A 16,214-nucleotide genomic window follows, 5' to 3' on the forward strand; every position below is an offset into this window, starting at 1 on the left:
GTGTCATCCTGAGCTCCTGCAGATCCCCTTTGGATCTCCTAGGTTTGGAGTTAGGCCCTGGAACATATTTTCTATAGGAAAGTTTGGAGGCAGGGGGTTGGGTGGGGTGAGACTTTCTACCTGGGGAGATTATCATTTAAATTTCCTCCCCAAAATGTCCTTTGACATAATCAGAAGAAGAGAATGAACTGGGCCTGTATATAGCACATATGAGACAATTAGAGTCTTGCATTCTGTGGATTACTGGTATATCAGGTTTAAAATACCTAGGCTCTTTCAGACAGCTCAGATTTGCTCTTCATCCGTTCAAGGGCAACCTCTTCAGTATGGGTTCCTTTGTGTATACGTCAGTCACTGAGATTCTGTTAGCATTAAATACAACATGGGACTTTTCAGAGGAGCAGAGATTTGTCCCTACAGTCTTGCCTAAACGTGTCTCCTAGTAATATGAAAGTGGCAGCCTTCCCTAATAGAAGTGGGTGTATAGTTCACAAAACATGCTGGAATGAAAAATGATGTATAAATCAAAGATGATTTCTCTAGTAGTGAAAGAACACAAATGGGAGAATGGGTTTCATTCCTGACACTGACTTTAATGATCACAGGGAAAACCCCTAAGTGCTCTGATTCTCAGTTCTACCTTGCATGGGTGATGGTATTAATTTAATAAATGAAGTGTTTTGATATACTCAATTGGTATTAAACTGAAAGGATTAATAAATGTATTTTACCTTAAAATGGTCACTAGTCAAAAAGTATAGGTAATCTAGCTAGGGTGACCAGATAGCAAGTGTGGAAAAGCGGGACAGGGGGTGGGAGGTAATAGTAGGGTGACCAGATATCCTGATTTTATAGGGACAGTCCCGATTTTTGGGTCTTTTTCTTATAGATGCTCCTATTACACCCCACCCCCTGTCCTGATTTTTCACACTTGCTGTCTGGTCACCCTAAGTAATAGGCATCTATATAAGAAAAAGCCCCAAATATTGGGAATGTCCCTATAAAATCGGGACATCTGGTCAACCTAAATCTACAGACACATCGGGATGCTTTCAGCATCCCAAGAAACCTTGGCCAGTACAGTGTGTGTGTTCAGCTTTGTGCTGTCTTCCATACACTGCTCAGTGTGCCTAGGATTATTTTTCTCTCTTGGTGCACGAGATGTGCAGGGGCGGCTCTGTTTTTTGCTGCCCCAAGCACGGCAGTCAGGCGGCCTTCAGCAGCACGCCAGCAGGCGGTCTGCTGGTCCCGCGGATTCGGTGACATTTCTGTGGGTGATCTGGCAGTCCCGCGCCTTCGGCGTACCTGCCGCCGAATTGCCACTGAAGCCGCGAGACCAGCAGACCTCCCGCAGGCAAGCTGCCAAAGGCTTCCTGACTGCTGCCCTCACAGTGACCAGCAGGCTGCCCCAGGCATGCGCTTGCTGCGCTGGTGCCTGGAGCTGCCCCTGGTAGGGTGGGAGCCACAAAGGGACATAGGCATTGCAATGGTGAATGTCACAGCTCCTAAATATTAGGCACTAAGAAAAAATCACAGGAACAGAACTATGATCTGAGCTAGGCACCTGGGCAGCTAGGCACCTATACAATGCATGAGGAGAGAAAGGCAAGTAGGAATGTGATCCATAAAAGCCAGTATGTGAGGTGGGGAGCTGCCTAAGCTAGCCAATGGGAGATGCCAACAAGGGGCGGGGTACTTAGCCCCACCCTGTCAAAGACTTAGACACCTAAGCACCTCCCTGCAGCCTAGACTTATCTCTGCTTATCAACCCACAAACAGGAACCTGCTGCCCAGAATCAGGTGGTTTAGGTGCCTGTGCTGCTGCTTGAGGAAATGAGTGAGCCCCTGACTCACTCCACACAAAATGGGAGGCGAGATGGTGATGTCACCCCTTTACCCCATGGTTAGAGCACTTGCTTGGCATGTGAGACCCCAGTTTTCAATCCTTCCCCCCTCTGGCAGAGAAGGGGAATTGAACCAGTCTTTCATCTCCCCGGCAAGTGCTGTAACCACTGGGCTAAAAGTTAAAGGTGTACCCCACCATGTTCTTCTCTTCCTCCCCCACCCTTGATTTTGAATGGACCCAATTCAGTAAGTGACCTCTGAGCTTGTGAACTGGATCAGGCCCCACACACAATTGAAGTGGCTGAACCCCTACCTTTCCTGGTTTATGAATCATTCTGGGGTGTATGCAGGAGCTAGGCATGTGGATGCCTAGAGAGAGGAAGCAGTGTACATGCCCAGAGTCTGCAACACAGGTGCCAAGGGAACTTTTACTTTAAAAATGTAGGTGCCAAATGACAATGTATGCCACACCAAGGTGATGTATTCCTCCTGTGATCAGCTGTGACTTTCTGGATTGGAATGGTAGGGTTTCACCTGTAAACTCACTGGGGTAAGGGCTATGGCTACTTAACACTGTGTACAGAGCAGAGACATGCTGGGCTTGGCAAATAATAAATCCATGCATTCATGATCCAGCTCACAACCATGTTAACCTGAGCACAGAGGGAGAGCAGGATTTTACAAGTGGGAACGCTAGGGCAGAGAGAGCCAAGGTGATACAGAGGGGGAGGGAGGCAGGGACGGAATCCCACCAGCATTTCCCTGTTCCAAGCACCAGCCCAATCTGCCTAGGAGCAGGGCTAGCTTGAAACGCCCCAGCCCATCGCCGCCTGGGGGAGCAGATGCCTTGGGGCCCACCTGACAGAGGGGAGGTGCTGCGAAGGGCCCTGGCCGGTGCCCTGGACAGGTGCTGCTCTGTGCCCAGCCCCCAGCGCCTCCCCGCCTGGGCAGAGGGAGGCGCTGTGCTGTGCCCACCCCCGTGCCCTGGGTAGGGGGCGGCGCCTGGCTCCGGTGCACCCCTGTTTACAGTAGCGGCGGCGGCGGCAGCGCTATTACCTGCATTACAGTAGCACCTGGAGGCGTGAGGCGAGCCCAGCGCTCCCCGGGCAGGCGGGGCCGGGCCGGGCCGGGCCGCAGCGGCAGGAGCCGTCTCCCCAGCTCAGCCGGTGCCGGTGCCAGGCTGGGCCGGGAGCAGGCGGATCGGAGCCACCCCCAGGCCCCGGCCGCTCACCGGGCAGCAGGAGCCGAGCGGAAAACGGAGGCGTGAGGGGAGCTGCCGCCTCGGGGCGCTGGATAGCGCTGGGGAGCCTGTGCCGGTGATCGCCTGGCACCGCCCCCCCCCTTGGCGCCGGGCACCTGGCACCGCCCTGCCCCGTTCCCCCCGCCCCAGCGCCGGGCACCGGCATCACCCGGCACCGCCTTGCATCGCCCGTTGGCCCCCGAGCGGAGGATGTGACTCCCGCCGGTTCCTCCTGGCAGTGATCGGTGCTGCTCCCGGAGCTCTGGGCCTTGCAGGGAAGGGGAATCCTCGCCCACCCCCCCAGCTCTTCCCACCCTCCCCGCTTCTTCTGCTCTTGCGAGGACCAGGGGCTGAGCTCTTTATGGGGCAGTTCAACCCGGCCTGGAGAAGATGCCAAGGAAGGAGCTACCTTTGCCAGAGGGCTGGGAAGAAGCCCGGGACTTCGATGGGAAAGTGTATTATATCGACCACACCAACAAAACCACCAGCTGGATCGACCCGAGAGACAGGTATGAGGCCGGACCGGTTTGACTCCCTCGCTGCCATTCAGGGAAGCCAGGCAGGTGCAGGGAGAAGTGTCTGTTCACCCAGCCACCGCCTGCCCTTGGCAGGAGCACAAAGAACCTGATGCTAAAGGGGCACCTTCTTGAGACCTAAACTGGGGCTCACTGGACTTCCCCCGACAGCTAGCCCAGGAGATAGCTGTGTTTGTTCAGCGTGTGTTGCTTCAATTGCCAATGGCGCAGACCAAAGAGGCTTTATTACCAAGATTTGTAAAGCACCCAGCACTGGGTGCACGTTTACATGGCTTGGATTACTTTGATTTCCCTCCAAACCACTTCTCCTTCTATGCGGAGGGAGCTCTCACCACTATAGGATATACCGCCAAACCTGGGTAGTAAGCTCAGTGTTAGGGAACCAGAGCAAAGAGGCTGGAGAAAGTGATGTAGCTACCTTGAATTTTGCCTGATCCCCACAATCTTTTGTCAGGGCACTGCTAGGTTGGAGCTTGACTCGTAATAGCTTTCATATTGGTGGAATGAATATACCAAAACATATTTTCAGGGACTCCCTGGTGCTAATCTGCTACTCCTGGATAAGGTTTTTAGTAAACAAGTGATTTGGTTTTCATTGATGAATAAATGCATTGATCAACCATATTTATGTATTGATCCTGTTTGGCACTTCTACATGCTACTATAATAAAAATTAAAAATGGTTAGGACTAAATTCTCTGTACCTTTCTGTGTGTGTGGGATGGGGACTTTACATTCATACCCAAGCCTGCAGTTTGACTCCATTGAGATGATTCAGTTTATAGTCTTTGGAGGGGCAGGGGGATTTCCACTCCTGTAACTTTGGCTACTAAGAGCCCTATTTATAATGTTCTTTTTGTCCTCTAATCATAAAAAGTGACTTCTTAAAGTTTTGATCCTTAAATACATCACGATGATATATTACTATATAAAGTGTGACTTGGGGAGTTTACCTTGGAATGTCCTGGTTGCTTTAAATTTGTCAAGACTATTAACATTCTGCAATTTTGGGCCACATTCTTCCCTAGTTAGACAGGTGCAGCCTGACTGGTTGCCTTTATTATTTTTGCACTGCTGACACTCAGAGTTGACTTTAGCCTTTTGTTTATGTGTGTTAAACAGTGGAGAGCTAAGTGGCAGTGTAACAGCTACTTGGTAACCATTAGAATGTTAATGAAAGTGAGAGACATCCCTTGGCTGATGTAATGACCTTCTAATTGTCCTGTATGCTATAGTGAACCTCTTGCTCAGCTCCAAAAGTGCCAATTGCTTGAAGAATTTTCAAAGATCTGCTTTGATATGCTAGTAATAGTCCTCTTATATGTCTACCCTTCAAACTAATTTAAAATTCATAAAGCCACCACCTTATTCTCTTTCTTTTAAATCTATTTACAACCTGCCTCTGCCATGATGTCTAGAAATCATTTCTGTCTGGCATTGGTAGGGAAAGTGGTCAGTTGAACTGTTTTTTGTTTTCCTTAGCCTTTCATCCATCCCTCAAACCTAGACTGTAAATTCTCTGGGGCAGGAACTATCTTTGTTGCATGATGTACAGTGCCTAGCATAATGGGGTTCTGATCCTTGATTGAGATTTCTAAGCAGTATTACAAATATTTGGGGGAAGGGTCTTTGTTCTGGCTTTTGTTTCCAATTTCATTCTTTTCACAGAAGTGTCTTGTCCCCTTTGTTACTTCTGCAGATCTGACATGCAAGCTATTCTTGTTAGCAAACATATTGAAATCACTATTGCATTGTGCTAACATCCAAAGAATCCAGTCAGGATTGGGACCTAATTGTGATGTGCTCTACAAACCCATAGTGACTATGGGGCAGGGACTAACGAGCTAAGATCAGTGGTGATATTACTATTACTATATTATAGTATACCAGTGCTTTACCATAGCACATTCTAGGTTTTGGCCCATCTCTTTAAAACAAAATATCATGACCTACATTCCTATAGGTTATTCATGGAGTCATTCGTCTCCCACAGTGCTTTTCTTTTTCTCTGTCTCCTTGTACTACTCTTCAGCTTCCTTCTTGACCCTCTTTGCTCTGATGTGTGCACTATTCTTGTGTTGATCATTATTATAAATTACACTCAAGTATTAAAAGCACCTGCTGTGCATGATTATACCAGTTATTTTTCAAATGTTTTGTCTACTTAAGTCTGTAAGTCTCTTTTTAAAATTTTACAGTTAAAATTAGCAGCATATGATCAATTCAGTTTTCCTGCTAAACAGTGGAAAAGTCACTGAAACTGTCAATTATATTTTAGGAAGAGAGATAAGGTGAGGAGAGACAGATAGTGTTAACAAATTTTAATTACTTGTATGTTTACTGCAACAACTGAAGAAGGGAACTGCGCCTCAAATACTATGTTAAAATTTCTAAATGCAATAGTGATCTATAGCTATAAAATTTCATACTTTGTACTTTGATGAATTTCAGGATTCTTTGACTTAATGAAACTATTTTTTAAAGAAGGTCATAGTCCAAAACAATTGTAACGAGCACAAGGTGTTGCAGAATGCTGTTGTAATAATTTTAAATAGTTAAATGGAGTAAGTATCTTAAGAGAGTCTTTCCTGTTGTGTGATAATTTACAGGTCTGGTTCAAGCTAACTTTTTAAATTGATTATTTCTCTTCCTCCCCTCCCCCCCCCAGCAATTGATTCTTTGTATCAGTCTTCCATTATATTTGTCAGGATGCCAGTGCCCACACATTTGTTTGATTCTAGTTCAGTTATTCATCTGACAGCCAAATGTTTGTTAGCCATGAGAATGAATGATTTGTCCACTTCCTAACTTTACAGGATTTCAGGGAGCAGCTCCATTCCAGGAGTAGTCTTTTTTGTGCACCCTTATTATTCTAATGAAACTAAACAAAACCAAAAATATGTTAGCACTGGTGAGGACTAATAGTGGCTTCTAAAAATTCTGGTCTTCTCCCATATAGGTAATCACATAGAATATAAACAATTGCAATGTACAACTATGCACCTTATTTTAGGTGTGTGTGTTGTGCTACTGCAACAACATGGACTGTGTATTTACTACTGATAACCAGGTTTTCACTGTTTTCTACAAAACAACCTGATATATGAAATTTTTCAATGATATTATGCTAGAAATACATATGGTACTGAGAAGCCTTGAACCTGAAGCTGTTCTTTCACTGGTATGAATTAGGAATAATTACTGAACATTGGAGTAACAGCAGTGTGAAACTGGTGTGAGGAGGCCCACCAGGCCCTAGCATATTTTCAGACTGAAATGATTTTTTACCTAGTACTGTTACAAGTAACCTTTAAAATTACTGTAACATAGTTCACTGCAATTGATAGCCATTTGTAAATAGTCAGCTTCACTATTTTGGGGGGGAGTGGGGTCTTTCATGCAGCAAAAAGGCAGAGATAGTATATAAAAAAGTGATTTGCTGTAAAACCACAGATTGCAGTGGATATGGAGGCAGATAGGACTTAAAACTGCTTTTTGAACTCATTTCCTTTAAATTGGCCAGATTTCAAGTTGACAATGGCCATATAATATCTGGTCAATTCATTCAGCGAGATGGTAACTAAAGATAAGAGACTCAACTTTTAAAGCTTCCCTAAATCCCTCTTTCCAGTTTAATTTTGTGTAAAGAAATATGATTAGGGATACTGTATAGGTGTAGTGCTTAAGTTTGTCTGTATAGTTTTTGTTATATTAGTTGATGTTGGATTTGTAGTTAGACATGTTTTGTGTTAACTGAAGCTTGTTAAGTGAATTATTGCAGGAGTGTGTCTGGGGATGCAACATAATGCAACACCGGGAAACTTGATACTTAGGAGAAGTGACTGGCAGAAAGAGGGTTCTATAATCATCTAAGAATCAGCTGACCTACTAGAGTTGATTGTATCATCTGAAATTATCCAATTAAACTGTAGAATAGAATCTTTGGCAGTTGTTTTCAGCAGTCTATCATTCTCCTGTCCATAAGCATGGGTCACAGCATCTTCTTGCTTATATGTATAAACAAGTGATGTATGACAGCACCAGAAGGATTCAGAAGTTCACTCTCATGCTGGATAGAATGAGCCAAAAATTGTATGGTGTGCTGCAAGAGACATGCCTTCAAAAGCTGACCTGAATTTCAAAGCCCTGAAGGCTTCTGTAGACTTTAAAGTGATGATGAAGGATGAGGAAGTGTAACTCAGGAGTCCTCAAACTTCATTGCACCGTGACCCCTTTCTGACAACAAAAATTACTACATGACCTCAGGAGGGGGGACTGAAGCCTGCGCCCCACTGCCCTAGGTGGGGATGCCAAAGCTGAAGCCCAAAGGCTTCAGCCCCAGATAGGACACCTGTAACCTCAGCCCCACCACACAGGGCTGAAGTCCTTAAGCTTTGGCCCCAGGTGATGGAGCTCAGCCTTGGGCTTTGGCCCTGGATGGTGGAGTTTGGGCTTGGGCTTTAGCCTTGAGTGGTGGGGCTTGGGCCCCGGGCCCCAGCAAGTCTAACGCCAGCCAACCATTAAAAAGTGTTCGCGACCCACTTTGGGGACCCCGACCCACAGTTTGAGAACCGCTGGTCTAACTTATTCTTTTGAGCCTCAGTTTTGCTGTGGCCTGTGTGACAGTGGTCCCTTCTGCCTCGAACCATAGCTTTGGTCAGAGCAGAAACAAGTGCGAGGGATCCATGTCTGCTTTCTCAGTTGGTCTCAATGCACTGCAGAAAGAGAAGGGTGTATAACAGGGGTGGGCAAACTTTTTGGCCTGAAGACCACATCTGGGAATAGAAACTGTATGGCGGGCCATGAATACTCACAGAATAGGGGTGAGGGCTCTGGTTGGGGGTGTGGGCTCTGGGTGGGGCCAGAAATGAAGAGTTCAGGGTGAAGGAGGGAGCTCTGGGCTGAGGCATGGGGTCGTATGGGCTCTGGGGTGGGGCTGTGGATGAAGAGTTTGGGGTGTAAGAGGGTGCTCTGGGCTGGGACCAAGGGGTTTGCAGTGCAGGACGGGGATCAGGGCTGGGCCAGGGGGTTGGGGCACCTGGGGAGACTTAGGGGTGCAGGCTCTGGGCGATGCTTACCTCAAGTGGCTCCCGGAAGCAGCGGCATGTCCCTTCTCTGGCTCCTATGTGGAGGTGTGGCCAGGTGGCTCTGCACGCTGTCCTGTTCGCAGGTACCACCCCTGCAGCTCCCATTGGTCGTGGTTCTTGGCCAATAGGAGCTGCGAGGATGGCATGTGGGGAGGGGGCAGCATGCAGAGCGGAGCCCCTTGGCCTCCCCTATGCATAGGAGCTGGAGGGGGGCTATGCCGCTGCTTCTGGGAGCTACGTGGCACGGCCCCTGGCACTGCTCCCTGGCTCCAGTGGGAGCTCAAGGGCCAGATTAAAAGAGTTGGTTGGCTGGATCTGGCTCACGGTCCGTAGTTTGCCCACCCCTAATGTATAAGGAGTGGAAGAACTTTTGAAAACTCCTATTTTGAGATTAAAGGACAAAGATTTAGAAAAAGCAACTATAATAAATTGCTTGCATGTTGCACGTATAGCATCACTTCAGTAGCATACAAATGTCGTACAATACAAATATTTACCAATGCAAATATCTTAATATATATAAACAATGGATGTTCACATGATGGTAAATCTTCTCTTCCTCAGTCAACATAAGTTTTAGACTAGAAAGCTGTCAGGCATTTCTAATGGCCTGCTAAATTACTTCACCTAGTCAAGTGGCTTAGTCATAGTGTGTTTCTGCAACATGAAGTTGAAGTAGCTACTTATTTATGAAACTGTGAATTATGAATTCTTTCCTTAGGGCTAATTCAGGATGAGGCTTCCTACAGACTGGTGTTCCAGAGACCTGCATTATTCAATAATGCATGTTCCTGAAACGATCGTATTCTCTGAGTGACAGCTTCATTTATGCTGATGCAGACCACTCAGCACACATTTTGATACAATGGCGCTAGAATTCTCATGGTCATTTTTCAAATGCAGAAGACACACCTGCATAGTAATTTAGACCCTGGGTTTTAAGCTGTTTTTATGATTACCACTTCGTTTTTACATAAGATAACAGGAAAATTCCAGAAATGTGATAGTTCAGGCTGGTATCTGATCTCAAACGTAGATGTAAGTCAGGAATTGTACCAGTACAAAATTAGCTTGATTTGAGACAAGAATTTCACTTACTTTTTCAGAATAAAGAGTGTTTTGATACCAACAAATGCATCCGGTGAAGTGGGTATTCACCCACGAAAGCTCATGCTCCAAAACGTCTGTTAGTCTATAAGGTGCCACAGGACTCTTTGCTGATTCCAACAAAGGTATTGTCCCTGGATCCTGCGAGGGAAATAGGGGTATTATTCCATCTTCAGAGCCTATGACTAGCTGGAGTCTGATTAGTCTGAAACTCCCTTCCTCTCTGGAATGGAGAAGCAACTTCCCCACCGTCTCCTCAATTTTGGGTCCTCACCACAGTAAATAGTTCTATGCATTCATGCCATGGTATGGCTCACAGTCTTCCAAGGTTACCTCAGAATGAAATCAGCTGGACTCTGATCAATTCACCTCTGATGGTTAGGCAGTGAAAACTGATAAGATTCTGGCCAGTTCTCACTCTTCTGCAGCAAAGCTGCAATAAGCATCAGAGGCATTAGAACTGTCTGTAGACTCTGGAATACAACAAACATCAGTTAGCCTTCCAAATGTGGAGTATAATCTCTGCAATCATAAAGGCTTGAACGCCTTTTAAATTGAGAGTTCAAATTTTGCAGAAGTTGACGTTTGCCTGGAATAGCTTTCTCCTCCAAGTTCAAATGGATTTCCAAAATTTGGCTATATGATCCTATAAAACAGTTAACTCTTTGGAAAGGGAATGGAGTACATGACTAACAGAAGAAACATGCCATTTAGGGGAAATGTTGATGTTTTATTCACTACAGGTTGAATTTTCTTATACAGGGATTAAGATTGAAACAAATCCTTAGAATTTAGGAGTTATAGTTTTGAAAATGCTTGCTATGGAAGGGTTAGACCCAGTATGTATCTATAAATTGTAATAGCCTGCATATAAATACATTTTTCAGGTTTGGTGTGATACTTCAGTGTGACTTGGCTCCTCTGTTTGGTTTTACTTTTAAAACAAAATTTCACAGCCATAAGTATAGCTCTGTGATTCACTGTCCATCTCTGCTATTGGCAGCTCAGTGCATTAATCTGCTTCAGTGGAATGCAATTAAATTTAGCTAACTAAAATGTGAAAGCTCTCCACATGCCTCAAAATAAAAGGGCAATGAGAAGCACAAACAACAAATAATGGTGCAGTGCTGATTTGCAAATGAAAACCAATAGTGTACGAAGGAAAAATCTCAGAGATGTGGGGCATTTCTCCTCTGCTTTTGTTCCGTATCCAGACTACTTTCAGCATGCATACTGGAAGAAAGGCTTTCCTAACCTAATGCCTGCTGTTGCCCTTTTTTACTGGTAGCCAGCCAAATACCCAGTTGTTATGTGAATCTGTTTCCCTCTCACATATACAGTCTCCAAAGATAGTTGTTAAATTAATTATAAAGAGCAGTCTGTTTAAGTTACTGTTAAGAGCCAGGTACAGATTTCACAGGATTCTGAGTCTAACCCTGACTGTGTGGGTGATAAAGGGAACTGAGGACCCTTTCCTTTTCCCTATGACGGTTTTGTGTTCTTCAAGTACTGTGCTTGAATACAATTGTGTTTTTATTTTTTCAGAGCAGTAGGGTTGAGTGGGTTTGTACATGTTATTTGTGTACACACATGCTTGAAGGGGGAATATGGAAAGCAGAATTATTGGGACATTTAAGACTTTGCTTAAACTAGAAACATTGAATTTTACAAGATGAACTGAGTGTAATTGGTCAGGAGGTGCTTCTAATTGAAGCAAGTAAGTGAATCAGAGCTTGAATGGGGAGCTGAAATCAATGTAACCTCTTCAGTTATGTAAATCGAACTTTCTTTTGGTTATCTAAGGGCTTGTCTACATCAGAAAGTTGCAGCGCTGGTGAGGGAGTTACAGCGCTGCAACTTTGAAGGTGTACACATCTGCAGGGCACCACCAGCGCTGCAACTCCCTGTTTGCAGCGCTGGCCGTACTCCCGTTTTGTCTCGGGTGTAGAGGATCCAGCGCTGGTGATCCAGCGCTGGTAATCCAATGTAGACACTTACCAGCGCTTTTCTTGACCTCCGTGGAAGGAGGAAGCCTCTGGTAATCAAGCTGGTCTCCTTTCCCGGTTTGCTCTCTCGTTCCCGGAACCCCGAGCAAGCAGGTCTCCTTCCCTGCGGTTTGCTGGGTGGCTCCGGGAACGCGAGAGCAAACCGCGGCGAAGCTGGTCTCCTTTCCCGGTTTGCTCTCGCGTTCCCCGAACCCCGAGCAAGCAGGTCTCCTTCCCTGCGGTTTGCAGGGTGGTTCGGGGAACGCGAGAGCAAACCGCGGCGAAGCTGGTCTCCTTTCCCGGTTTGCTCTCGCGTTCCCGGAACCCCCCTTGAAGCCGCCCAACAGCGCTGCAGTGTGGCCACATCTAACACCACTTGCAGCGCTGGTTGCTGTAAGTGTGGCCACTCTGCAGCGCTGGCCCTATACAGCTGTACTAATACAGCTGTAACAACCAGCGCTGCAAAATTTTAGATGTAGACATGGCCTAAGACTAACAGGACAAACCCCACATTGGAATTTGTGATCATTTTATGTGGTTGCAAAGACTACCTGTAGTACAGTGGTTCTGTTTTCAGTTGAGTATTAACACTGTCATATATGAGTTAGGGGAGGGGCATTACTGTTAAGTACGTATCTCACAATTTACCCTCTGAAGTATACTGCTATGGCTTTTATCTTAACTATAGTAGCCCCTGTCACTAGTTTTGTTTCAGGATGATAAAAGCCTCATTTTTTTCTCCTGTGTTAAATTCATGTTAATACTTGCTTAGCCCCCTCATTGATCTTACTGCATGGCCAGCTGATGAGGTATATCTGCTTTATTATATAAATATTAGTATTAAACAAGAGTGTGAGCTGAAATATCAAAAAATATTTCGATTCTGAGAGAGCTTCACCAAATTGAAGGAGGGTGGGTATAAGGACAAATCTTTCCTTTCCCCAGCTGGGATGTATCTGTGTAATTCAGATGAAAGTTGCTGAAACTTGATTCTTTTCCAGACAGGTCCTTGCTCATTCTTAACTCTTTTGTTAAGAAATTAATAGCAATATGCACCATAGTCATATGATAAATTTCAGGGAAGGCATAAGAATTTGCTTCTGTCTAGAACCTTAGCCTTGATCTATGCTACAAATTTATGTCAGTATATCTGCATTGCTCAGGAGTGTGGAAAATCCACACCCCCGAGTGATGTAGTTATGCCGACCTAACCTGCAGTGTAGACAGCGCTTTGTTGACAGGACGGCTTCTCCCACTGACATAGCTACTGTCTCTCAGGGATGTGGAGTACCTATGCTGACAGGCGGAGATAGCATCTTCACTAAGTGCTACATTGCCTGTGCTAATGCAGCTCTGTAAGTATAGGTGAGCCCTTAGTTGTAGTCTGGAGAAAAAATATCTACTTCCAGGATCCTTAATTTATCGGTGACATTACTATCAAACACTCCCTCCAAGAGAACATTTCTCTTCCTTGCCTACTTATTTCCAGGAGATGATGCCTAAAAATGTCTTGATTAACACTCTAGTCAGGTATTATACAACATCTCACTAGTCATCACTTCGGTGAAAACACAGAGTGACACTTTGGAAACTTTTTGATACATCTCCTTTTAAAAAACTCCACTGCTATGAGAGCACTAATATATTTTTGGAAACTTTTACATCAGCCAACTTCAAGACTGTGCTAAAAGAGTTACTTTATCTGATATTCTCAAGAAGATTTCAAACTTGCTCCTGGGTAGTCAACTCAAATATGGTTGAAGGTCTATTAGAGCTGTCTTGTATCCAGACTTCACATTAAAATGTTTGACCAGTGGCGAATTTAGAGTTAGTGGGGCCCTGTACGCAGCTTCATGTTCAGCCTCCCTCCCTCCCTCCCTCCCCCCAGGACCAAGCCAACAAAACCAATATTCTTTCTTAGCTGCCCTCCTCCCCCGATTTTTCATTCTTTTTTTCTTTGTCTTCATTGTATATTATACATAATGGGAAGTAAATGAAAATAAAGTGAGGTACCTTGATTGGGTCAGGGAGTTGGAGTGTATAAGAGGGGTCGGGGGGCAGGCTCTCGGAGGAAGTTTGGGTACTGGGTGCAGGCTCTGGGCTGGGGCAGGGGGTTGGGGCATGGAAGGAGGGGCGAGGGGTGTGGGCTGTGGGAGGAAGTTTGGGTGCGGGCTCAGCTGGGGAAGGGGGTTGGGGTGCAGGATGGGGGTAGAGGAGCAGCACTTACCTTGGGCAGCATGGCTCCCAAAGCAACTGGCACACAAACCCGTCCGGCAGCGGCTCCTAGGTGGGGCAAGCCAGGGGGTCTCCGTGGTGCCCCTGCAATTTCCATTGGCCAGAGTTCCCAGCCAATGTGAGCTGTGGATTCGGCACTTGGGGTGGGGGGCAGTGCACGGAGACATCCCCCATCCCAGGGACATGCCAGCTGCTTCTGGGAACGAAGTGGCACAGAGGGAGGGAAGCAAAGTGGGCAGGGAGCTGCCTTATCCCTGCTGCTGGCACCTCTCTGTGCGCAACTTAGGGGGAGGTGGGTTAGCAGGTCTCTGGGCGCTGCCAGGGGTACATGGAGACATGCCAGCAGGCGGTTGCTTCCAGGAGTGGCGTGGGGCCACCAGACATGACACGAATGCAGGCAGCCTGCCTGAGCCCTGCTGCTCCACTGGCCAGGCCTCAGGGGCAGGTTGTCAGATATTTGTCCTGCATTTTGGGTACTCCCCTGTCATTGGAGGCCGTGTGCCACCACACAGTTTGTTTCATGGTAAATCCGCTCCTGTGTTTGACTAATAAATATAGAAAATACAGGATCTTTATATTATTTACATTATTACATATCTCTTGGTATGATTTCAAATCAGGACCGACGAACAGCTGTCCAAATTGAGTAGTCTCAGCTCTTATCCACAATGAATAGTCACTTTGATATTTCCTATAGATAAATTCCTGATGATTATTGATAAAAGTAGCTAAAGAACAAGGCTTCGGTGACAGGAATTTAGAAATTTTGTCCAAAGCTATCAAGGTGGCCTGGATGAATGGGTGATTTAAAAAAAAAATGTGATGACCTAAATTTAGTTTTAAACCAACAGTTAGTAAGAATGGCTATATTTTCCTTCAGTTTTGTTTTTTACCAAGTGTTTGGATGGCCTATTGTTAACTCAATTGATCATACTTTTAATTGTGATGCATAATAATATTAAGATAAATTAGGGAAAGCTTGTCCAACTTTAAGATTTCACCTTTTGTCTTTTATATTTCCATATGAATTTTAATAGTGCTTCCTGCCATGTTTTTAATGTCCTATCAGGAATGTACTGAAACAAAACTAATAACTTTGAGAGGCTACATTATCTAGCCAAGAAGTTTCATATTTGTTCCATTCCTTCAAGTTTCTTATTATTTTATTCCACAGTAGAGGATAATTTGCCTTAAAAAGATTTCTGTTTTTTCTCCTAAATATTATTCCTAAATATTTTAAAGATTCCTTTACTCATTTAAATGTATTTAGCTGACAACAGTTTATTTTGACTCTTTTGGGAATATTAATTCCTAAAATTTCATTTTTTGGTAGTTTAGTTTGGAATCTGATACCTCCCCAAATTCCAAAGTCAATTGTTCTATAATTTTTAAGGATAATAGATCCTGCAACTATAATAAGACATTGTAAACATACAAAGCTATTTTGTGTTCTAATCCAGAAGATGTTTTGATGCTCTTTACCAAGAAGCTGTTTCTCACATTTACTGCAAAGGACTCTATTACCAAAGCAAACAAAAGGGGATTAAGTGGGTTTTGTACCTCCAGACAAATTAAAAGGAGGAGATTGATGACCGTTAAAGCAGATGCTCAAGGATAAGCGTACGGGGCAGGGCCACCCAGAGGGGGAGGGCAAGTGAGGCAATTTGCCCCCACGAGAGTTTTTCAGGGCCCCTGAAGCGGGGTCCTTCATTCGCTCTAGGGGCCCCGGAAAACTCACACGGGGCCCGGGAATCCAAAGCATCTTCTGCGGCAATTTGGCTGCAGGGGGTCCTTCCACTCTGGGACCCGCCGCCGAAATGCTGGGTCTTCGGTGGCAATTCGGCGGCGGGAGGCAGACCCCAGGCCTCCTGAATCCTCTGGGCAGCCCTGATACAGTCTGTAAAAAACTGACTGCTAAAACCAAACCTTACCAAAATCTTCCTTGGGTACTCCCACTCCAGCTGGTCAAAGGTTTTCTCAGGCCATGTCTACATCTAAAATTTTGCAGCGCTGGTTGTTACAGCTGTATTAGTACAGCTGTATAGGGCCAGCGCTGCAGAGTGGCCACACTTACAGCAACCAGCGCTGCAAGTGGTGTTAGATGTGGCCACACTGCAGCGCTGTTGGGCGGCTTCAAGGGGGGTGCCGGGACGAGAGAGCAAACCGGGAAAGGAAACCA

General features: G+C 45.5%; 1 protein-coding gene across 1 annotated transcript in view; it reads left to right on the forward strand.

Annotated features, from left to right (window-relative positions):
• The first annotated feature begins 3,026 nt into the window (after positions 1–3,026).
• WWC1 (WW and C2 domain containing 1) overlaps positions 3,027–16,214 on the forward strand; it is a 144,269-nt gene continuing 131,081 nt past the window's right edge. The window contains exon 1 of the mRNA XM_030574090.1: positions 3,027–3,594. Within this exon, the coding sequence (XP_030429950.1) occupies positions 3,476–3,594 (119 nt within the window). The 5' untranslated portion in view covers positions 3,027–3,475. The remainder of the gene's footprint in view (positions 3,595–16,214) is intronic.

This window comes from Gopherus evgoodei, chromosome 8 (genome assembly GCF_007399415.2).
Source record: "Gopherus evgoodei ecotype Sinaloan lineage chromosome 8, rGopEvg1_v1.p, whole genome shotgun sequence".
Taxonomy (NCBI): Eukaryota; Metazoa; Chordata; order Testudines; family Testudinidae; genus Gopherus; species Gopherus evgoodei.